Source organism: Liolophura sinensis, chromosome 8 (genome assembly GCF_032854445.1).
Source record: "Liolophura sinensis isolate JHLJ2023 chromosome 8, CUHK_Ljap_v2, whole genome shotgun sequence".
NCBI classification, from domain to species: domain Eukaryota; kingdom Metazoa; phylum Mollusca; class Polyplacophora; order Chitonida; family Chitonidae; genus Liolophura; species Liolophura sinensis.
This window is the reverse complement of record NC_088302.1, coordinates 50,204,128-50,229,156: the sequence shown is the minus strand read 5'-3', so window position 1 is coordinate 50,229,156 and position 25,029 is coordinate 50,204,128. Positions and strand designations below refer to the sequence as shown.

General features: G+C 39.3%; 1 protein-coding gene across 1 annotated transcript in view; it reads left to right on the top strand.

The window, feature by feature from the left end:
* Positions 1–20,988, top strand: part of LOC135472612 (uncharacterized) — a 64,643-nt gene extending 43,655 nt beyond the window's left edge. Inside the window, exons 16-28 of the mRNA XM_064752196.1 lie at positions 5,846–5,977; positions 6,286–6,429; positions 7,714–7,945; positions 8,281–8,413; positions 8,547–8,785; positions 9,147–9,271; positions 10,069–10,313; positions 12,433–12,633; positions 13,310–13,477; positions 14,376–14,520; positions 15,341–15,520; positions 16,150–16,286; positions 17,235–20,988. Of these exons, the coding sequence (XP_064608266.1) occupies positions 5,846–5,977; positions 6,286–6,429; positions 7,714–7,945; positions 8,281–8,413; positions 8,547–8,785; positions 9,147–9,271; positions 10,069–10,313; positions 12,433–12,633; positions 13,310–13,477; positions 14,376–14,520; positions 15,341–15,520; positions 16,150–16,286; positions 17,235–17,408 (2,255 nt within the window). The 3' untranslated portion in view covers positions 17,409–20,988. The remainder of the gene's footprint in view (positions 1–5,845; positions 5,978–6,285; positions 6,430–7,713; positions 7,946–8,280; positions 8,414–8,546; positions 8,786–9,146; positions 9,272–10,068; positions 10,314–12,432; positions 12,634–13,309; positions 13,478–14,375; positions 14,521–15,340; positions 15,521–16,149; positions 16,287–17,234) is intronic.
* Positions 20,989–25,029: the final 4,041 nt, after the last annotated feature.

Here is a 25,029-nt window from a genome sequence, read left to right as displayed (position 1 = left end):
TTCAGAGCATGTGATGGAACTGGGGAACATGTGGAGAGTGCAATATCAAGTCAGGTCTTTAGAGCATGTTATGAAGCTGGGGAACATGTGGAGAGTACAATATCAAGTCAGGTCTTCAGAGCATGTGATGGAAGTGGGGAACATGAGGAGAGTACAATATCAAGTCAGGTCTTCAGAGCATGTGATGGAACTGGGGAACATGAGGAGAGTACAATATCAAGTCAGGTCTTCAGAGCATGTGATGGAATTGGGGAACGTGAGGAGAGTGCAATATCAAGTCAGGTATTCAGAGCATGTGATGGAACTGGGGAACGTGAGGAGAGTACAATATCAAGTCAGGTCTTCAGAGCATGTGATGGAACTGGGGAACGTGAGGAGAGTACAATATCAAGTCAGGTCTTCAGAACATATGATGGAACTGGGGAACGTGTGGAGAGTACAGTATCAAGTCAGGTCTTCAGAGCATGTGATGGAAGTGGGGAACATGAGGAGAGTACAATATCAAGTCAGGCCTTCAGAGCATGTGATGGAACTGGGGAACATGAGGAGAGTACAATATCAAGTCAGGTCTTCAGAGCTTTTGATGGAACTGGGGAACATGTGGAGAGTACAATATCAAGTCAGGTCTTCAGAGCATGTGATGGAACTGGGGAACATGAGGAGAGTACAATATCAAGTCAGGTCTTCAGAGCATGTGATGGAACTGGGGAACGTGAGGAGAGCACAATATCAAGTCAGGTCTTCAGAGCATGTGATGGAAGTGGGGAACATGTGGAGAGCACAATATCAAATCAGGTCTTCAGAGCATGTGATGGAACTGGGGAACATGTGGAGAGTGCAATATCAAGTCAGGTCTTCAGAGCATGTGATGGAACTGGGGAACATGTGGAGAGTGCAATATCAAGTCAGGTCTTCAGAGCATGTGATGGAACTGGGGAACATGTGGAGAGTACAATATCAAGTCAGGTCTTCAGAGCATGTGATGGAACTGGAGAACATGTGGAGAGTGCAATATCAAGTCAGGTCTTCAGAGCATGTGATGGAACTGGGGAACATGTGGAGAGTGCAATATCAAGTCAGGTCTTCAGAGCATGTGATGGAACTGGGGAAGATGTGGAGAGTACAATATCAAGTCAGGTCTTCAGAGCATGTGATGGAACTGGGGAACGTGGGGAGAGTGCAATATCAAGTCAGGTCTTCAGAGCATGTGATGGAACTGGGGAACGTGTGGAGAGTACAATATCAAGTCAGGTCTTCAGAGCATGTGATGGAAGTGGGGAACATGAGGAGAGTACAATATCAAGTCAGGTCCTTAGAGCATGTGATGGAACTGGGGAACGTGGGGAGAGTGCAATATCAAGTCAGGTCTTCAGAGCATGTGATGGAACTGGGGAACGTGTGGAGAGTACAATATCAAGTCAGGTCTTCAGAGCATGTGATGGAAGTGGGGAACATGAGGAGAGTACAATATCAAGTCAGGTCCTTAGAGCATGTGATGGAACTGGGGAACGTGAGGAGAGTACAATATCAAGTCAGGTCTTGAGAGCATGTGATGGAACTGGGGAACGTGAGGAGAGTACAATATCAAGTCAGGTCTTCAGAGCATGTGATGGAACTGGGGAACATGTGGAGAGTACAATATCAAGTCAGGTCTTCAGAGCATGTGATGGAACTGGAGAACATGTGGAGAGTGCAATATCAAGTCAGGTCTTCAGAGCATGTGATGGAACTGGGGAACATGTGGAGAGTGCAATATCAAGTCAGGTCTTCAGAGCATGTGATGGAACTGGGGAAGATGTGGAGAGTACAATATCAAGTCAGGTCTTCAGAGCATGTGATGGAACTGGGGAACGTGAGGAGAGTGCAATATCAAGTCAGGTCTTCAGAGCATGTGATGGAACTGGGGAACGTGTGGAGAGTACAATATCAAGTCAGGTCTTCAGAGCATGTGATGGAAGTGGGGAACATGAGGAGAGTACAATATCAAGTCAGGTCCTTAGAGCATGTGATGGAACTGGGGAACGTGAGGAGAGTACAATATCAAGTCAGGTCTTCAGAGCATGTGATGGAACTGGGGAACGTGAGGAGAGTACAATATCAAGTCAGGTCTTCAGAGCATGTGATGGAAGTGGGGAACATGAGAGTACAATATCAAGTCAGGTCTTCAGAGCATGTGATGGAAGTGGGGAACATGTGGAGGGTACAGTATCAAGTCAGATCTTCAGAGCATGTGATGGAACTGGGGAATGTGAGGAGAGCACAATATCAAGTCAGGTCTTCAGAGCATGTGATGGAACTGGGGAACATATGGAGAGCACAATATCAAATCAGGTCTTCATAGCATGTGATGGAAGTGGGGAACATCAGGAGAGTACAGTATCAAGTCAGGTCTTCAGAGCATGTGATGGAACTGGGGAATGTGAGGAGAGTACAATATCAAGTCAGGTCTTCAGAGCATGTGATGGAACTGGGGAACATGTGGAGAGTGCAGTATCAAGTCAGATCTTCAGAGCATGTGATGGAACTGGGGAACGTGTGGAGAGTGCAATATCAAGTCAGATCTTCAGAGCATGTGATGGAACTGGGGAACGTGTGGAGAGTGCAATATCAAGTCAGGTCTTCAGAGCATGTGATGGAACTGGGGAACATGAGGAGAGTACAATATCAAGTCAGGTCTTCAGAGCATGTGATGGAACTGGGGAACGTGAGAAGAGTACAGTATCAAGTCAGGTCTTCAGAACATATGATGGAACTGGGGAACTTGTGGAGAGTACAATATCAAGTCAGGTCTTGAGAGCATGTGATGGAACTGGGGAACATGAGGAGAGTACAATATCAAGTCAGGTCTTCAGAGCATGTGATGGAAGTGGGGAAAATGAGGAGAGTACAGCATCAAGTCAGGTTTTCAGAGCATGTGATGGAACTGGGGAACATGAGGAGAGTACAATATCAAGTCAGGTCTTCAGAGCATGTGATGGAACTGAGGAACATGAGGAGAGTACAATATCAAGTCAGGTCTTCAGAGCATGTGATGGAACTGGGAAACGTGTGGAGAGTGCAGTATCAAGTCAGATCTTCAGAGCATGTGATGGAACTGGGGAACGTGTGGAGAGTGCAATATCAAGTCAGGTCTTCAGAGCATGTGATGGAACTGGGGAACGTGTGGAGAGTACAATATCAAGTCAGGTGTTCAGAGCATGTGATGGAACTGGGGAACATGAGGAGAGTACAATATCAAGTCAGGTGTTCAGAGCATGTGATGGAACTGAGGAACATGAGGAGAGTACAATATCAAGTCAGGTCTTCAGAGCATGTGATGGAAGTGGGGAAAATGAGGAGAGTACAATATCAAGTCAGGTCTTCAGAGCATGTGATGGAACTGAGGAACATGAGGAGGGTACAATATCAAGTCAGGTCTTCAGAGCATGTGATGGAACTGAGGAACATGAGGAGAGTACAATATCAAGTCAGGTCTTCAGAGCATGTGATGGAACTGAGGAACATGAGGAGAGTTCAATATCAAGTCAGATCTTCAGAGCATGTGATGGAACTGAGGAACATGAGGAGAGTACAATATCAAGTCAGGTCTTCAGAGCATGTGATGGAACTGAGGAACATGAGGAGAGTACAATATCAAGTCAGGTCTTCAGAGCATGTGATGGAACTGAGGAACATGAGGAGAGTACAATATCAAGTCAGGTCTTCAGAGCATGTGATGGAACTGAGGAACATGAGGAGAGTACAATATCAAGTCAGGTCTTCAGAGCATGTGATGGAACTGAGGAACATCAGGAGAGTACAATATCAAGTCAGGTCTTCAGAGCCAAGACTTTGAAGGTAATAATTGTGATTTAACACTGGCTCCATCGTTTGCCGAGGGTCATTTATCCTAAGTACCCACTGGTTGGCTAGTGGATCACAGGTGTTCAGGTGACGAGTAACGGGTATTCAAGTGACGTGTACTGGGTGTTCAAGTGACATACCGGGTGTTCAAGTGATGTACTAATTTTGCAGATTCCATTTAAAAAGTGGCTGCTTCACTTTTCGGGATTTGTTATCGGATCTTTGTTAGTCCAGCTCTCTATGATCTGAGCTATTGGGTATTCCTCATATGCTACAGCTAGTATAAGCACTAGATAGCTGGTCCTGTTACACCTTTCTTTGGAAGCTGGGTAAAGTCATCATTGTACTATCTTTTCTCGAGATAGTACAACACCGCATGGAGCATAGCGCCGTTTGTCCCATCTATTTAAAACAACTAAAGATAAACGTATTTCCATTTTCAGTTTAGCGGTTTAAATTAAAGCTTCTAAATAAGTTGTTTCATGTATGTGCACAAAATTATTTATATAAAGCAGTACATACTACATTGCTAGGGAATTTTTATTTGGCCTGTGGTGTTTGTTCAGAGAAATTTCTGTTGAGGAGTATCATTTTCCTTGAGACTCTCAATAGATCAAGCTCTGCTGGTAAAAAGTGTTTGAAGGCTGTATAAACATAGAAATTTGCAGGATTCTTTCTCAGTAATGTAAGTTAACTTATTGGGTACCTTTAAACTCTCTTGGAAAACCTACTAAATTGGTTAATGCAAACATAAATGATAATACGAAGTAAAGGTGAGTGGTAAACCTATGTAGTTTGTATACAACACCATGTAAGATGTCGAGGCCCACTACCTGGACACGGCAGTGTGGACATGAAAGTGATAGAATAGCAATAGGATGCAATTTCTCTGCAAACAAACAGTCACTCTACATGGTTTTGAACCTTGTCATACACTTTTCGTGAAGGTGACTTCCTCCATGTTTTAAAGAAATCTGAACAAAAGGTTCCAGATCTTGAAGACAGAAGTGGTGAGGAAAGAAATGGAAATTCGACAGGTACACGGTACTCTGTAGGTGCTTCATGTGCACTCCACAGGGGCTTCCTGTGTGCTCCAGAGAGGCTTCCAGTGCGCTGCATAATATTAGTTTGATGGCGTTCCTAAGGCACTTCGTGAAGCACCCTGGAAGTATCATTTGCAATTTTTGGATGCACTTCAGAGGCGCGCTTCTATTGAAGTGCTGTTGAAATGGGTACTTCATGGGTACTTGATTAGTCCTCCACAGTTCAAAAAAGAGCAATTAGAACAATTACTTTATGAGGCCACCTTTGCCATACCCAACCGTTTTTTTGCCAACTGAAAATGGCAGTTATACTTTTATTCCACAGACACTATTACTGTAAGTTTAAAGTCGTGTTTAATCAAACAAGAAATTTTAAATCCATATCACATCTATCTAGCCTTCCACAAACCATTGAATAAAACAAATTTATCATATTATTTATTCAGAACTAGTCGAATAAGCTTCCATTAACACTAAGATCAGTTTCTTCTAAATCGTACTTTCAATCTTTATTGATCATGCAGCTTGAACTCCTCAACTTCAGGCGGTAACTTAACACATGTACTTTCCTGCTTGGCATTTTGTATAAAGCGAAATTGGTTTTACTTTGCATTTTATGTGTGAACCAACTCTAAAAAATCCAAAACTAGAATGAAAATAAAATTTAAATCAACCTTTTTATTTTGTCCAACACAGACAATTTTATGGTGTCTGCAGTATATCTTTCCACTGAGACAGCACTGTCAATATGGTGGTCTGGTAACACATTTGTTGGTCAAATAATTTAGTTAATCACATTAAACCTTAAATAATTTAGCTTGATAAAGTGCAGACTAAATTTAGTGTAATGAGTATTCCTGTTTTTTATGCAGAAATATTTTTTGATAGGAATCCTGATTTTGTAGATGTAACTAGCATGAGTCAATAACTGTAGCCATCTTTGTGTGTTTTTTTGGCAGGAGCATTTTTCATCCCATACTTGACAATGTTGATATTCTGTGGCATACCCCTGGTGTTCATGGAGCTTTCGTTTGGGCAGTATGCCAGCCTGGGGCCTATCTCAATGTGGAAGTCTGTTCCTCTTCTCAAAGGTACTCTTATGCCTATGGCATGATTTACATGTGATTTTGTTCAAGCCCTTTTTTATGATCCGTAAACAGCTCCATTACCAAAGTTAATCATAGATTCATAGATAAATGAGCTTTTGGACACAAACCATTCATTGAAATGCCTCTGTGGTTTCCTTATTTTTAAAAATGTACTTGAAATCTTCAGTGATTTACAGAAAGTGAATTTTTATACAAAGTACTAAACTACTTCTGAATCTGTACTTTCCATGCAAAATATAATACTATTTTAATTAGAAAATAGAAATATTGGTTATTTTCTGGCTTACCAGGTGTTGGTGTCTCCATGGTGATAATCTCTGCCTTAGTGAGCCTCTATTCCAACATGGTAGTGGCATGGTCATTCCTCTATCTGTTCACCTCCATGACGAGCAAGCTCCCATGGATCTCCTGCAAAAATACCTGGAACACTGTATGTAAGTCACCCAGAGCATTATGGTTCCTCCAGAGCCGAAGGGGTTAGCTTGCCAGTGTAGATTTAGATTTGAAATCAGGCCATCTCATTTCCAATTTTCTCTTCTTTTCTCTATTTCTCCCATGTTATTTTGTCAGAATAGGGCGTCCCAATGATACTGAGACACCCCTCTGACGTGCCAGCATAGCACAATGATTCTAGTGCCTCTCACCAGTATGGTCAATGTGAGTTTCATGCCCGCTTCCTCTCTGGCTGCACATGAGAAGGTCTGGCAAACAACCCTGGGATGGTCGTGGGGTTTCCCCGGGCTCTGCTTGGTTTCCTCCCTCCATAATGCTGGCCACCATCGTATAAGTGAAATATTCTTGAGCACGGCATAAAACACAAATCAGATAAATCATGAGGTAATGATATCCACGTATCCACCTTATTCACATAAAAGAAGCCCTTCTCTCTCAAGCTTTCAATCATGCTACTTAAAATCACACTTATAGTCTGATAACAAATAAAATATACATGTACTTATGCTTTCAGAGTATCAGTTATACTTAGATGCATTATTATAATTATTAAAGAAAATCTTTAAATAAGGCTATGCCCCTGTAGCATGCTTTGCACACATGTGCATTGTTCAGACCAAACGGGGGATGGGAAAGGGGCCATCTCCCACTCACTTGGTTTGTTTCTCTCTGTATGTGCGTAGAGGGTTCCAGCCAGCAGGGGAAGGGGTAGGAAGGGGTCGGTAATGGGCCGTCTCCCACTACCTTACTTCTGCTGGTTGGGACAGTTGCAAGACAGTTGTGTCCTATATATTTGTTTTCTCTGCTAAGGCCTTGGATAAAAACCTTGGATAATAAATTCACTGAGCTCCCTTCGATAAATAAAGATGTCATTATTATATATATCAAACTCCCCTAGGCTTTTATCAGTAGATTTATCAGTCTACACAGAATAATGTCGACAGAATATGTTTGAATTAAACACCTTGCAAACATGCAAAGAGGCTGAAGAATTACAGTCCATTATACTCTACATAGTGTTTTTCATACATATATGTACAATGACAATTTCAAAGTTGTCAAAAAAGATTTTAAAATATTGTTTGCAAAATGGGATACCCTCTTCAATATTCTGTATATTTTCATGAAACCAGCTCTGCAGTATTTTTTTTTTCTTTTCTATCCTTTATAAGCAGCCAACACTTTCAAATGAAATCTTAAATGTAAACATATGTTGTTAAAATAAATGTGAAATGATTAGCTTCATATTCTCTTCCTTCCTTCAGGGTGCAATGCCAATATCTTGTTGCCAGGAAACTGTTCTGCAGATTCCACGTCATTAACAAACTCCAGTCAGCAGCCATCTTACAACATGTCAGAACAGTATTCAGGGGACATCACTCCAAATGGCTTTGACCCGTTCTGTACTCAGTGGTCTGTTAATACGACTAACAACACACTATCAGTACTGCACAAGGATGGTTTTCGCTATAATACCCCGAGTGAAGAGTTCTTCTAGTGAGTCTTGTATGCACCTGCAAGTATCTATACCTATACATTAACCTTAACTATTGTTCTCAAATTTCACCCATACATCAAAATTTCTTCCCTAATATTCTATTGTACAATAAGAAATCAGTCTGTTTGCAATGTGAAATGATTGGGGTGTCATGTGTGGTGTCTATTGAGGCAGTAATAGAAGTAACATAACTGGGACAGTCCTTCTTTAATCAGCCACTGTCATAAATCAAGTACTGGAAAATGTTGAAAACTCACTTACCACCTATTTAAATCAAAAGAGAGAAAGATACACGGCTGTTTTAGATACATGCAATGTGTTGTGGTTTTTGCAGTTTGTACATCCTGAACATATCTGGGACTATCGGTGAGCTTGGACACATCCAGTGGAAGCTTGCTCTCACTCTGTTACTCGCCTGGACCCTTATTTTCATTTTCCTGGTCCGGGGTATCAAGTCATCTGGCAAGGTAGGCAAAATGTCACATTCACACTAAGTCACTTCTACGAATAGTTCTATGATGAAAGTGAAAGTATTTTTCATCGTGTTCAATTTGTCATCGTATTACAGTAACACAGTATGCTTGTTTCTGACTGTTCCAGGTGATGTACCTGATCGTGATTGTACCGTACCTGACCATCCTCACCCTACTCATTCAGAGTACAACCATGGATGGTTACCTGGATGGCATCAAGTACTACGTGACGCCAAACTGGAGCTTGCTGGGGGAAGCCAGAGTGTGGAGCGATGCTGCCGCCCAGATTTTCTTCTCTCTCTCCGTCTGCTGGGGTGGCCTCTCTACACTAGCCAGTTACAACAAATTCCAGAATAATATATATAGGTGAGAATTTACACACCTTGGCTTTTTATGAAGCTGGCCTTTTTAAAGACACAAACAAATCATTTTCAGCATCATTTACAAAAAGAATTATATGCATGAATTCCACTGAGGAAAGGACTTTAGTGGTTGTTAAAGGTTGAAAATTTACAGCATATAATTAAAAAGTTTACTTTTCCTGGTTTGATGAAGGAATATTGAAAAAGTAAATCATTTCTATATCTGCTTCAGTCTACTGGTATTCCCACTGGCAGTTTCAGACTGGATTTCTTCAGGGATATGATGTACCTGTACTTTAATACCTGCTTGTTGGTTAAACTGTGATGAATGAATGCCCATACAGGTGTACTGCCATCTCTTACAGGGATGCTTTGATCATATGCTTAGGAGATACACTCATGAGCGTGCTGGCTGGCTTTAGTGTATTCTCCATGATTGGGGTTCTGGGGAAACAGCTGAACACTACAGTTGAGAATGTCATACAGTCTGGTGAGTGAGAATGTTCCCGATTCATGTACATGTGTCAGTGTCAAGTGTGAATGAGACATCTGACTCATTATCAACAGGTCTTATCATGTTAAAGCATTGTAAACTTTTGCAAGCAAACACAATTTGAAACCCTGTTCACACTTTGTGGCGAACTGTTACAAATTAATGTTGTAATGTGATTGTGTTTGCATTCATTGTCTTTTGATTTGTGATTTTTAAGCAATGACCATTTCAAAAAGTTCCAAATCTTTGTTACTGGAAAAAGGTGTGTGATGATTTGCAAGTATTCTTAAAAACTTTGTAAATATTCACGAAGGCATCAGTTCAACTATTCAGTGATGTTGGAAGTATTGGCGTGATGGAATTTACCACAGTGATCAGCGGTGACTAATCCACTGGTAAAGTTTCCTGAAAGGTTAACTACTTTTGAATCATTGCATTTGGCTCCTGTGCATTTGCGAAACTGACATTGAAACACTGAAACTGACAAGTATCAAAACAGCAATATTTTCCAGTGTCATAGGTTTTGATACTGAAATAAAAGATAGACACCTACCTTCAAGAGAGGTAAGTCATTGAAAAGGAAAGTAACCTATGTATTTTGACAATTTCAAATAAATCTCCTCTCATTTAATGGGATTTATGTTTGAACGTGCTAACATATGACAGCCTGTAGTGCCTCTAAAAACTGGTATTTTCAGTGTGAAAATTTGGTGATGTCATTATGTGAATCACATCTCCAGTTGGCTCTCTGATCATAAGAACAAGGAAAAATTGTGGCTTTTCTTACATTTTAGATGTGGGTCTTACCTTCATTGCCTACCCTGAAGCAATATCCAGGTTCCCGATCTCCCCGCTCTGGTCTGTCCTGTTCTTCCTGATGCTGTGCATGATAGGGTTGAGCACACAGATAACCACCGTAGAGACCATCGTAACAGCCATCGTTGATGAGAACATGCCACTGCTGAAGAGACGACGAGTGTGGATGTTACTCTTCCTCTGTTGTTTGCTCTACCTGCTTGGTCTGCCCCTCACCACTCAGGTTTGTTACCGGATGTGTTGTATATCTGTTGAAGATAGGTATATACCCGGTTACAGCTGATGTGTATCTGTCTCTGCAGGGAGGTACAAAATGTATATACTGGTTACAGTTGAAGTGTACCTCTGTTGTAGGGATATACATACGGCTGATGTGTATCTGTGTTGCAGTGAGGCATGTACTGGTTACAGCTGATGTGTATCTGTGTTCCAGGGAGGTACATACTGGTTACAGCTGATGTGTTTCTGTGTTGCAGGGAAGTGTATACTGGTTACAGCTGATGTGTATCTGTGATGCAGGGAGGTATATACCAGTTACAGCTGATATGTGCCTGTGTTGTAGGGAGATATAGACTCACTACGGCTGATGTGTAACGTGTTGCAAGGAAGTATAGCCTGGGTACAGCTGATGTGTATCAGTGTTGCAAGGAGGTATCAACTGGTTACAGCTTATTTGTAACTTGTGTTGCAGGGAGGTATATAGTGGTTACAGCTGTTGTGTGAGTGGTATTGCAAGGAGGTATATACTGGTTACAGTTGTTGTGTGAGTGGTATTGCAAGGAGGTATAGACTGGGTACAGCTGGTGTGTATGTGTTGTAGGAAATATATACTGGGTACAGCTGATGTGTACAGCTGATGTGGATCTGTGTTGCAGGGAGGTATAGACTGGTTACAGCTGATGTGTAACTTGTGTTGCAAGGAGATATATACTGGGTACAGCTGATGTGGATCTGCGTTGCATGGAAGTATAGACTAGTTAGAGCTGATGGCTATCTGTGTTGCACTGAGGTATATTCTAGTTACAGCTCATGTATATTTGTGTTGCAGGGAGGTTTATACTGGCTACAGCTGATGTGTAACTTGTGATGCATGGAGGCATGTACTGGTAACAGCCGATGTGTATTTGTCTTGCAGAGAGATATATACTGGGTACAGCTGATGTGTATTTTGTGTTGCAGGGAAGTATGAAGTGGTTACAGCTTGTGTGTAACTTGTGTTGCAGGGAGGTATATACTGGTTACAGCTGTTGTGTGAGTGATGTTGCAAGGAGGTATAAACTGGGCATAGCTAAAGTGTATGTGTTGCAGGAAGGTATATACTTGTTACAGCTGATGTGTAACTTGTGTTGCAGGGAGATATATACTGGGTACAACTGATGTGTAACTTGTGTTGCAAGGAGATATATACTGGGTACAGCTGATGTGGATCTGTGTTGCAAGGAAGTATAGACTGGTTAGAGCTGATGTCTATCTGTGTTGCACTGAGGTATATTCTGGTTACAGCTCATGTATGTTTGTGTTACAGGGAGGTATAGACTGGCTACAGGTGATGTGTAACTTGTGTTGCAAGGAGATATATACTTGGTACAGCTGATGTGTATTTTGGTGTTGCAGGGAGGTATAGACTAGGTACAGCTGGTGTGTAACTTGTTGCAGTGAGGTATATACTGGGTACTGCTGATGTTTAACTCCGTGGCTCAGTTGGTTAGCGTGCTAGCGCAGTGCAATGACCCAGGATCCTCCTACCAATGTGGTCGCTGTGAGTTGAAGTCTGGCTTATGCTGCTTCCTTTCCGGCCGTACGTGGGAAGGTCCGTCATCAGCCTGCGGATGGTTGTGTTTTTTCCCAGGCTCTGCTCGGTTTCCACCCACCATAATGCTGGACACCATTGTATAAGTGAAATATTCTTGAGTATGGCGTAAAACACCAATCAAATAAATGAATAAATAAGTAACTTGTGTTGCAGGGAGATATATACTGGGTACATCTGTGTTGCATGGAGATATATACTGGTTACAACTGATGTGTAACTTGTGTTGCAGGGAGGTATATACTGGTTACAACTGATGTGTATCTGTGTTGAAGGGAGGTATATAATGGTAACAGGTGATGTGTAACTTGTGTTACAGGGAGGTATATACTGGTTACAGCTGATGTGTATGTTGCAGGGAGGTATATACTGGTAACAGTTCATGTGTATTTTGTGTTTCAGGGAGGTATATACTGGTCACAACTGATGTCTATCTGTGTTGCAGAGAGGTATTTACTGGTACAGCTGATATGTAACTTGTGTTGCAGGGAGGCATATACTGGCTACAGCTGAAGTGTATTTTGTGTTGCAGGGAGGTATATACTGGCTACAGCTGATGGACGAGTACTTGGCTGGCTGGTCAGTGATGGTCCTTGGTATCATTATGTGCTTAGGCCTGTGTTATCTGTATGGGGTGAACAAGTTCCGGTTGAACATCATGCAGATGGTGGGTGAGATGCCCAGTCTGTGGTGGAAGATTATGTGGTGTTTGATCAGCCCTTTGGTCATTGTGGTGAGTAAAGTACACTTGACCTGCATCCTTTATATGGACTTCAGATTTTCTTTAGAATACTACGACTGACATGTGGACTCATAGTGTGTTTGGTAGCATGTCAGTCTTGCTGTTGAGCATGAATTTCATGCTGTATGCAAGGCCTTCTCCTTTCATTTAAAGAAGTTATCCTGCAACCTTTTCAACTGCCTCTGCAACTAATATTTTGAAAGACTGAGAGAACTGTGGGCGTATAGAAATAATTTGCACAGTTTTATGAAGCTTTCATCTTGAATGATTTGGTTCCATTTTCATGATTATGTAATTATATGCAGTTCCACTGAAAAAGTGCTTTAGTGGTTGAAAAGGTTGAAGATTGGTTTATAGTAGTTAAAAAGTGGTGCACGTTGTCTTTGATATCATTTTTATAGTGAGACAGCACCATGGATATGAAAGCAAGTAGCTTAGTGGAGATCATGATATCCCTGATTGCGATATCCCCGAACAGTCCTGTAAAATGTCTCCTCTACGTAGCCAAAAGAAATTCGTGTTATAATTGCCAGTTAAAATAAAGAAAAATAATGTTTTCTTTGTTTAATACATTTGTCCTTCCCTTCCTCTAACTGCCACCTCGGAAGTCTTTAGTGAATTCTTTTAGGATAATAAACATCATTTCTCATACCTGTTGTTGTTTCAGTTTATATTGATATTTGCCATGGTGGACTATGCTCCAGCAAAGTTTGGCTTGCGTATCTTTCCGCCCTGGGCTCAGGCTGTAGGTTTCTGCTTGACCATTGTACCGTTGCTGCCCATCCCCTTTTACATGGTGTATAGAATCGTTTCCCAGGAAGGAACTTTCTTACAGGTGTGTTTTATTATTCATTTTCTTTGATGTAAGATTAGTGCCTAAGGTATAGAAAGAACACAAGCAACACAAGGTCTGTCAGCAAACTGCAGATGGTTGTGGGTTTCCCCCAGGCTCTGCCCGGTTTCCTTCCACCATAATGCTGGCCGCCGTCGTATAAGTGAAATTTTCTTGAGTACGGCATAAAACACCAATCAAATAAATAAATAACTAAACTACTGAGCAATTGCCACTCAGTACTGCTTGTTTCTTTTTGTTTTTTTTTTACCTGTTCGAGCAGTATCGCACAGTTCAGATACTCTACAGTACCAAGCAGTTACTGTTTTGCTTTGCCACAGCATATCAACAAAGTTCTTGCATGTACCCTGTTTCTTCTGAAATCTGGACACCCCGCCTGCTCTTTTTAGCCAACATATATGTAACTCTAGGAGTAATATTGAATTTCTTTTCTCTCACACGGGATGACCATCTAAGGAACAACATACTCATATCTTTATTTTTCCAATAGACTGGTATTATAAAAGAAATGTAATATTCTTCTTTTAACACTACTAATACCTGTCCCAAAATTTGGAAGAAATGAGGTGTGCATGTGCTCGTCTGTTGAATCATTGGGTTATTAGCTGAACAAAAAGTAACAGAATAAGTATCTCATTAGAGAACAAAAAGTAACAGAATAAGTATTTCATTAGAGAACAAAAAGTAACAGAATAAGTATCTCATCAGAGAACAAAAAGTAACAGAATAAGTATCTCATTAGAGTAGCAAAGAGTGTAAAGCTAAGTTACAATTTATCAGAATGAGTGAATGATTATGGCTTATTGTCACATCATTTTCTTAGATACTGTGTGAAACAGTTGATGGATTTACATGTAGCAATGTCTGTTTGACTTTACAGAAAATAAAGTCTAGCTATCAAGCAGACACAGATTGGGGTCCAGCTCTGGGGAAGTACTGGGACATCCAGTACATGCCAACTGTCACTGCCCTCATCAATCAACCTATTCATGACTTGGGAGTCAGCTCTATAGAGACTGTCACAGGTGAATGCAGACCTCAAACTTGCAGTTAAGAAGACTGTAGTTCATTATTGAGCTCTTTTTGCTATTCATTTGATTGTTGCTTAATGTCATGCTCAAAAATTAAAAATAAATAAACCATTGACCTTTGGCAAGTTACTGATGAAGTTTTCCTGATGTGACATGTATGTACAGATATGCACATGGTAGATTGGTGGAAGACAAGTGTTTTTCAACAGATGTTAGACTATGCAAATGAGCATTAGCATATTGTTACAAAGGACCTTCCTTATGGGTATAATAATGATGAATACTTTATTTTCTTGCCAAATTGCTTCTAATTACATCATCCTTTTGTGTTCAGTATTTGAAAGATAAGATTCCTCAAGATAATTAAGTGAGGCAGCATTATGCTTCAATATGTTGGAATTTAAAGTTGGGTCTCTGCTACAAGTAGCACTATTGGGATTAGACTTAGATAGTTGTTTTAAGTGTAATGCTGCTGCAGTGCCAAACAAAGAGTTATAACCTTGTCAACAGATGCAAATGGCTTCAGTTGCATGATACCGGAATATACCTCATGTGATTGTTACTGTCCGCTGAAAGACGGAAAATTTTTTGTCTTATACAGGATAAATGTATATTCATCTATTCACTGTTAATAGTATATTCAAGGCGGTAATTTACTCTCTGCATTCTAGGTTTATCCAGTCATAAAACTGACTGTAAGTACTGTGCTAAATTCCAATCAGATAAACAGATAAATAAATTTATGTTAAAGGAATATATAAAAATCTATTATTATTATTTTTACCAAATTTTGGTTTTTATTGGGATGTTTCAGAGAGAGTGGAATTCACGACGACGGGTGTGAGAACGGGATGTTTATCTGAGTCTAGTCTGCTGACAGGGTCAACAAATTTGAACTCTCCAATCAGCCGTAAACACTATGACAACATACGTCAACGAGCCATTTTACAACATGCCTATAGCAATCCTCAGTGTAATGCATCCCTCTATAATTGTGAGTGCTATCAGCAATAGATTCTTCTGACAGTAGTACTAGACTCAGGAATGCACTGATTAATTGTATAATGTATATATATATATCTCAGACATATACATTCATATTTTTTTTTAAGTGTACAAAATTTATCACAAAAGGTTTTTTCACAGAATGTTGAATAAATATAATACCAAGCAATTAACAATGAATTGAAACTGCTCAGATATTAAGTTTTATTATGTGCCACTGACAGTTCTTACAACTGCAGTTTTGTTAAACTGTTTCTTGTTTGTTATCTCACTTTACAACTCAGAGACAGGTTGAAAAGAAGTGTCACAAAATATTACACAATAGACCAACATTTATTTATTTATTTATTTGATTTTGGTGTTTTATGCCATACTCAAGAATATTTCACTTATTCAACGGCTGCCAGCATTATTGTGGGAGGAAACCCAGGACCATCCGCAAGTTGCTGGTAGACCTTTCCATGTATGGCTGGAGAGGAAGCCAGCATGAGCTGGACTTGAGCTCACAGCAACCGCATTGGTGAGAGGCTCCTGGGTCATTATGCTGCGCTAGCACGCTAACCAACTAGAAGACAAATAGAATGTACACTATAGCGCACTTTATCTTCGGTCAAACAGCATCCAGTGAGAAACTACAAGTGTCCAGACAGAACAGCAGTAACTCTGATTACATTATAATGCCGAGGAAGAAAAGGGCGGTGGAGATGTGTGATAAGTCAACGCAGACTGGCCGTGGCTACATATCCAGTCTGTCAGTAAGTCAAAAACCCTTACTCCAGCAAAATATAATGAGTTCAAGCACAAAAGCAGATAAAAGCCATTGATGCTAAAGACATTTAGATAAAACGAATTCATGCACTTCCAATGGAACTTTTTCCAATAAATTTGCATTTGCTCCCCCAAATTTGTGATAGTTAATTTTTTTACACCTACATTCATATGCCTGCAGTCCTAAAAATGAGAGGTAAATACAAAATTTAATTTCATTCAAAATGAATAATTGGAATTGCCTGTTATTTGCACCTGAACTCTTTGTATGCTTTTCTGCTCTGGTTTTATTCTTTATGCTGTACATCTTTAAATTTGACCTGTAGTAATGGGGTTACATGTACCTTTGTCACCAAAGGTAATTTGCACCCCAGTTTATAATAGTATGTTCTTACAGTAGTAGTGTTTTGTGAGCAGTCTGGTAATGCTATCACTATCTGACATGGAACTAAGTTTACTATTACAGAAGAACATTTACCTCATTGACATGTATCTTCAAGCTGTGGCTACGGGTCATTTCTGCCTCAGTTACCCCTAGTGGTACAAGAGCTGCTTGACCAATAAGGTTGAGAGTTCAAATCTATCTCTTGCTGGTTCAGCTACGCCTTTTTTGTCAGGAGGTTTGTCATATAGATGTACCTGTCAAAGCATAATCATTATTGTTTGTAAACATATTGTAGTTATCAAGTGAATTATTCTATACTATAATCTAAAACCCAAATCCACAAAATAAGTCAAACTCTGATTATACATATCGTCCTTTTCGTTGAGTGTTAAAAACTTTCAGCAGTGACTTTGTCAGATAGATACAACTTTCTGTCAATGATTTCATTGTGGGATATACCTGCAAATTGTGTAGTTTTGTGGCTTTTACATGTACATGAATGCCTATTTATGTGTACATGCACTTGTTTCATATACTCACTGTGTTTCAGCTAAAGAATGTATCAGGGGAGATAATCGCTGGCAATGGGGAGTCAACTAATTGCCCAGTGGCAGTTGAAATGGACAACATGGAGCCTCCTAGTTATCCAGAAGAAGCTGAAGTAGACAATGAGGAGTCCACTGGTTATCCAATAGAAGTAGAGATTGAGATGACCAAGCTGTGAAGTCAGGGGTGTGAGGAAACCTACATGTAGCCCATGCATTAAAGTTTTTGTACATGGAACTGTACACAAGACTGTGTTTCTCATGTGTGTGTGGTCACAGTGTCTGATTTAACTTGGATGTCTGCTGCCGGTGAAGAGTGTCTAATTTTCCATGGTGTCTGGTGACAGTGAAGAGTGTCTGATTTTCCATGGTGTCTGGTGATAGTGAAGATTATGTCATTTTCCATGCTGTCTGGCAACAGTGAAGAGTGATTTCCCATGCCGTGGAGTCTGGTGACACAGTTTTTGTATTTTGTGACACAGTTGTGCCTGGATTTCCATGGATATCTGATGGCATGGCTGTATTTGTGTATCTGCATTTAGTTGAATGCCTTATGGCATGGCTGTATTTATTTATGTGGATTCTCTGAATGTCTGATGGCATGGCTGTTTTTGTGTTTATGGATCTCTATGGATGTCTGATGACACAAGATGTACATGTATCATTTCACATACCTAGTTCAACAAGTACAGTTTGGATGGTTTCACACAAATATACATTTGTAGTTTCTTACAGATATATTGTTTACAAATGTTGAAGTAGTTCATGGATATATTGTTTACACGTGTAAACGTAGTTTATGGATATATTGTTTACACATGTAGAAGTAGTTCATGGATATATTGTTTACACATGTAGAAGTAGTTCATGGATATATTGTTTACACATGTAGAAGTAGTTCATGGATATATTGTTTACACATGTAAGAGTAGTTCATGGATATATTGTTTACACATGAGAAGTAGTTCATGGATATATTGTTAACACATGTAGAAGTAGGTCAACATGAATACAGTGTCATGACACAGATATGTATCATAAATGCACAAGTATATTCTTTTGCAAACATTTTGGAGAAGTTTGTTTTCTTTGAGATGAAAACGAGTTTTACGGGTACTTTGATTCAGAATTTGGGATAGTTCATGCTCTTGTATATTGTGCATGCAGGTATTGAGTACCAAATACAGCACTATATTATTGTTTATTTCATGTGGACGTGTATCAATGAATAGATATCAAATATTTTTACGTGATATGTTAGAATTTAATTTTTTTTAATATAAAAAGGGAATGTTACAGGAAAAACTTGAGTTTCAGTACATGTATCTAATGGCTATACAAACAATGGACATGGAACCTACAGTAGTAACATGTTTTGTTAATTTTCAGCTCATCTTAAATGTATATGCTTGTAAATGTATATGTACAAACCTGTATCAAGTCCTTCCAGTTTTAATAAAATAATTGTTATCCCAAATAGTAAAAGAGACAGATAATTGTCTGGGTGTGGAGCCACATTCACTAAACTTCGAATTTTGTAGCTTTTCTTGTAAGTGACATCACCTTATGGCACTATATTATTACAAACCTAGACAACGTCTTTTACGAAAAATATTACGAGAAGTGATAGTTACAAAGTTTTGTGGCCCTAGTATGTCTGTCATGATGTGGTTCCACGCAGTAATTGCTCGATGTTATCCAATGTTGATAAAATTTTGTGTGCAGGTTCACTTTGCAGAACTTCAGGTACATGTAGAGTTTGAAAATTAGCCCTTCCTGTGCATACATGTGAGATCTGCATATTTAATGAATTCAGCAATTTTCATTGGTTATCAGTTTACCTGCATAAACTGCCATAATGTCGGATTTGGCCCAGAAAATTTGGTAGAGGTTCATTGTGTTCAAATGTCCAATCGAGTTTGAATAACAACTGGATACATGCCTGAGTTATGTGTGTTTAAAGATTTCCTTGATCCTTATGTGTAAATTGTTTCTGCAACAACTTCTTCAAATATTTTATGATTTCTATAAATTATTGTTTGCAGATTCATATTGTGTTCCATCAGGTCAAGATCGAAAACAAGTTTGTTTCTTGTTTTACACATTTAGTATGGTGTATAATAAAATTAGATGGTGTTTTTAATTTTTAGAATGATATCAGTGCTAAACACAAAGCTGCATGAAGGGAAATTAATCACAGGTTGTCATGGAAATGACCTGCTTAATATTGCTTGGAATCAATTTCTAAACTTTCTGTAATTACTAAATACATATACAGTGTCATTAGTTGTACTACATGAACTGTTCCACTTCAGGTACTGCAGAGACTGTGAGCATGTCATATACACGGATTGAAGGCTTGATTAATGGAATGCTTAAGTAATACTAGAGAAATTCATTATTGGCAAAAAATATTTTTTTTATAAATGGAATCTGTTGTTGATAGATACAGGCTGTAGTCCAGAGCTAATGGCATAAGTGTAGCCACATCTAGATGCAGCATGTTGATAGGGTAGCATGTGATGTAATACGGGCTAGCCGAGCTATCATACTCATGCCTCATTTAATACCCAAAACGCCAAAGGCCATGCCATGTCTGGCATGATTCAGACTGTACAAGTTTGAGGCTGATGTCTGGGCTAGACTTGCCATCTGTATTGTCTGTCTGTCCATAGAAGTCTACAGTACACATTGTAACACATTTAAATGCACACTGAACATATGAAAATATATTATTCATTCTGTACAAGTCTAATGTCTGCAAAAAGATGTAATTATAGTTCATTTATGTATAAATCTACATACACAGGTACATATGCGTTTATATCGGGGGTTTTTTCTTTCTCAAAACAAACAGTAAAGGAAAGCAGGCATCCAATATGTTTTTGTACAGTATGTAAATATCTCTAGGTATTAACTGCTAGTAGTGCCTTACACACAAAGACACGTGTTTAAAATGTTGATATTTGTTACAGAAACTTTGTATAGAAAAATGACACCCTGAAAAATTGCACATGCACATATAAATTATAAATGCACATGGACATTTAATTCCAGTCAGTATGGTTTTGTATATATGTTTTCATGATGAGTCTAAGTGAAAATTATGTGTGAATAGTCATGTTTAGTGAAAAGTCTACATACTGACATGTTTATTAAGTGAAAATGTCTTCATATGCAGACACGTTTAGTAACTAAAAGGATTGTATATACAGACACATTTACATGTACATGTATTAAGTGAAAAGTCTGTATGTACAGACATGTTTATAAAGTAAAAAGACTGCATATGGACATGTTTATTAAGTGACATCTGTATATATACAGACATTTATTAGTTGACAGATCTGTGCATAAAAATAGTGCACAAGGATGGGAGAGTGAAATTATATTTTATATTCCAGAAGCATATAGAATGCAGATAACTTTTTAAAGGTTTTTCCTTAATTGTACTGTGCAGGGTATGGGATTTAAATGTGAATGTTAAAGGTGTACATATTGTACATGTGTGCATTGCTTTTTGATGTTTCCTGCTTGCAGATATAAGTGCTTTTTAAAATTAACACAATTTTTATATGGAGAAACATATACCGGTAATTGTCACATGAAATACAAATACTCTTTAGTTTATAATGATTCATGTAGCAAATATGTTTGTACTGTACTGTAATGATGCATAAATATTTACCTGTACATGCCAAAAGAGAATTAAATAAAGTACTGCAGTCCAGTATGGTGGACATCTCCAGTGTTTCATCATGTGAATTTAGGCTTGGGGTTTACTTGGGTTTTAATGTTTGTTTCAACATGATTTCATTCATATTTATGCAACAGTGTCTCTCTGTAACAGGCTGACCCGAGTTCAGATGTTCTTTTATAGTGCTGTGTCACTTAAACACCATGTGTGAGAAACTGGACTTGACTGACCAGACTACATTCCCTGATCAGTAACTGATATACTGACACTAGGCAAATCAGACACCAAGTCTGTTGCACCAACCAGTAACTGTGTACTGACACCATACCAACCAGACACCTTACATGACACCCCACCCAGTCACAGTATACAAAAGTCAGGCCGACCAGACACCTTACATAACATTCTCCCCCAGTAACAGGATACTACTCATACCAGGTAAACCAGTCAACACACATGATGCACCACCTAGTCACAGGATACTACTCTTACCAGGCCAACCAGTCACCAGACATGATGCACCACCTAGTCACAAGGTACTACTCTTACCAGGCCAACCAGTCACCAGACATGATGCACCACCTAGTCACAGGATACTACTCATAACAGGCCAACCAGCCACCAGACATAATGCACCACCTAGTCACAGGATACTACTCATAACAGGCCAACCAGTCACCAGACATGATGCGCCACACAGTCACGGGAAACTACTCAAACTCACACAAGGCCAACCAGCCACCAGATATGATGCACCACACAGACACTGAATACTACTCAAACCAGACCAACCAGACACCAGATGCAATGCACGACCTAGTCACAGTACACTTACAACCTTCTAAGTAACAGTACATGTATGTGGACACAGGCCAACCAGTTAACAGACATAATACACCACCCAGCCACAGCATACTTATACTATACTGACCAGACACCAGACATGATGTGCCACCCAGTCAAAGAACACTGTTGCAGGGGCCTGGCCCATGTACCCACTTAGGCAGAGTACAAAGCCTCACCACACAACTAAGCTTAACAGAACTCTGGACTGGTTACACTGACTGTAGAGTTCTGCTCATCAACAAATGAGGAAATTCATTCATATTCAACTGTAACATCAGTAGTTTTTTGCAAATATTTCAAGACCAACTTTGCTTTTAAGTGATGAGAGCCAGATTTGACACAAATTGTAAACATTTACAAAAAAAAAAGTGCGTGAATGAATAAAATTCACTGAACTAAAGTAACATGTTGTCATAATGGCTGTGCCTGTCTCTAAATTAGGCACGCTTTGTAGAAAGGGCCACTGGCCTTTATTTACATGTACATGTAGACATTTCACTTAAGACTTTTTGTAGCCTTGCATTTAGCTAAATACATGGGCTCACCATGGCAACCATATGTGTACACTGTGTTCGTAACTGCTAACTCATCACCATGCAGTACAGACACCTACATATTTTGCATGCATAATAGCAGACATGCTGGGCTCACATGTGACATGCCAACATCCAGTCTCTGTTTGCTGATAATTGTAGCAGAAGTGACTGGGTTTGCTTCGTTAATTAATACAGGACTCTAGCATAAGATGTCAGGTTGTCCCAAACATAAACAGTTAACACTGAACTTGACATTCTAGGAATTCTCTCTCAAGCTGCAGACCAGCTGTAATGACGCTTGGATAATAAGGGTGTATGCCTCATAAATGCTTGGACTGCTTCAGTGGCCAAATGGTTACAGCGCCTGCCTCGAAGTCGGGACACCTAGGATCAAACCTGGGTCAGGTCATACCAAAGACTTTAAAAATTGGACTAGCGGCAGCTTTCCTTGGCGCTCAACACTTGTACTAAGGAGTTAAAGCAAGGAAACAGGACTGGTTGGCTTAGTGTCAGTCTAATATGACTGGGCGGGGCGTCATGAATAATAATTATATCTTTATTTATGGAAGGTAGCTCAGTCAATTTACACTGAAACTGGTCTTCACAGAGAAAACAAATATATAGGAAACATATACTACAGAGTACACACAAAAAAAATACTTCAATATATCATGTAGTTTGAAAAGTGAAGCTTTATACATTCATACATATAAAAGGCAGCAACACAACCAATAGAGCTGTCCCTACAACTGTCCCAAACAGCAGCAGAAGTAAGCTACCCATAGTGGAAGATGGCCCATAACCCACCCCTTCCTACCCCTCTGCTGACTGGAACCAACTACACACATGTACAAAGAAACCAACCAAGTGAGTGGGAGATGTCGGGTATCTTTGACACCATACTTTTATGGCATGGACTCACCCAGCCACAAGACAATACATGTACACACACAAAATGACTCATTGTCTTATGACTGAAAAATTGTTATACATTGATGTATATTGTTTACACATCATAAACGGTACAGTAAGAGTCATTTCATATCTACATTTACATGTAAGAAATGGATATGTACATAGTTACCAGTAGTACAACCTGGCTTGGCACTCTTCACACACAGAGGGATATGCCAAATACTGCTCTCAATAGACTGTTTGCATGTCTTCAGTATGGCGGTCCAGTAAACATGAGAAAATATGCTGACACTGGGTTCGGCCTGCTATTCTTGAAACACCATTGTGATATGACCCAGATATTGTTGAAAACTAACTTTCACCACTGGTTGGTAATATTTGCAGATATTTGTGACTGAATTATTTTCTTGGAGATATTGCTGAATCATTCAGCTAACCCGGTGTTCATTCTGCAGTCAGTCTGAGTTCTAACTATGAAATCCACAGTCTCTGACGCTGACGGTCTGGTTCATGGGTGGCTTTAAGTCAGGAGATTTCTCAGGTAAAAGTACCTGGTAAGGAGAAGAGAATTACTTTGGTTTTCTCAACCCTGTTTACCAAGCCACTGTGAAAAACTCTTTACAGTCTGGTGTGTGAACACCTATGAAATGGATCCAGCCAACTGTCTGCTGACAGTGCTTTTAGTTAGATTTTCGGTGCTTTGTTCTGTCTCCACCACAAATCTTGTTTTTTTTCTCCCATATTTCACAAATCTTGGATCAGTTTTTGTCACCCACAAATTATTCTTGGTTTCCATCACTACCAAATCCTGCTAATAATTTAGTTGATTCAGACGTAAAACTTAACTCCTAATGAACTATTTGATATCATTTATTAATGTTCATATCACATGAAATAAAAGAATACATGCTTGATAAAATGTGACTCGCATTTCTTAAAAATAATTACATAAACTGTTTGAATACTGTTACACACTCGACTCAACCAGGTAACAAACCCACTAAGCCAGTTTCAACTTTTGCAGTGAAATTTTTAAAATGTTCTAGTGCTTATTCTTGGATAATTTAAGTTAAAACTGTGCTTCTTTAATGCACATAAGTCTTCTGTAGACACAAATATATCTGCAAAGTTTGAACTTACGGGCCCATTCACTGCATATATTGCATCAAAGTTTTATTATGACTCGAGAGGCAAAACTGAGTAGGAATTCAACCCCAACCTGCCTGGAGAGGATGCAGTTCCTAACCCTTAACCATATGACATCCATAGACATGTTAATGTGAGATAACAAGTCGCTACTACATGTACGTTATGGTAGTTAGAAATGAAAGTTTTGACATTGTCAGAACAAAAAAGATTTACACTGGCTATTTTAGTAACTTTTACAGAAGGTCAAACTTCAAACAAAATATGAAAGCTGTGGACTTGGGTTTGCAATGAATATTTACCCACTGGAAGAAAGTACACTTTGAGAAAATGCCAAAATTCCCAAAAATTCCCAAAATTTAATTTTTCTTGCAAGTGTAATGTCAATTACATCTCAATTCCTTTCTCGTGCAGATTATGGTTTCACTCTCCTGGAGCCCAAAAGCTCTTGTCAACAATATAACTATTTATACACACACAACATTTACAACAACCACAAAAAAAAAACAAAAAAACAGTGACAGTATTTCTACATCTGGTCCCTGTATACTAATGCAGGAAGGATATAATGAAGTATTTTGTTTTGGCCATATATAAAAATACCTGTAATTACTAAAATAAAAAACATGATGGAAGGACACAGAATCTCCTGCAACAGTT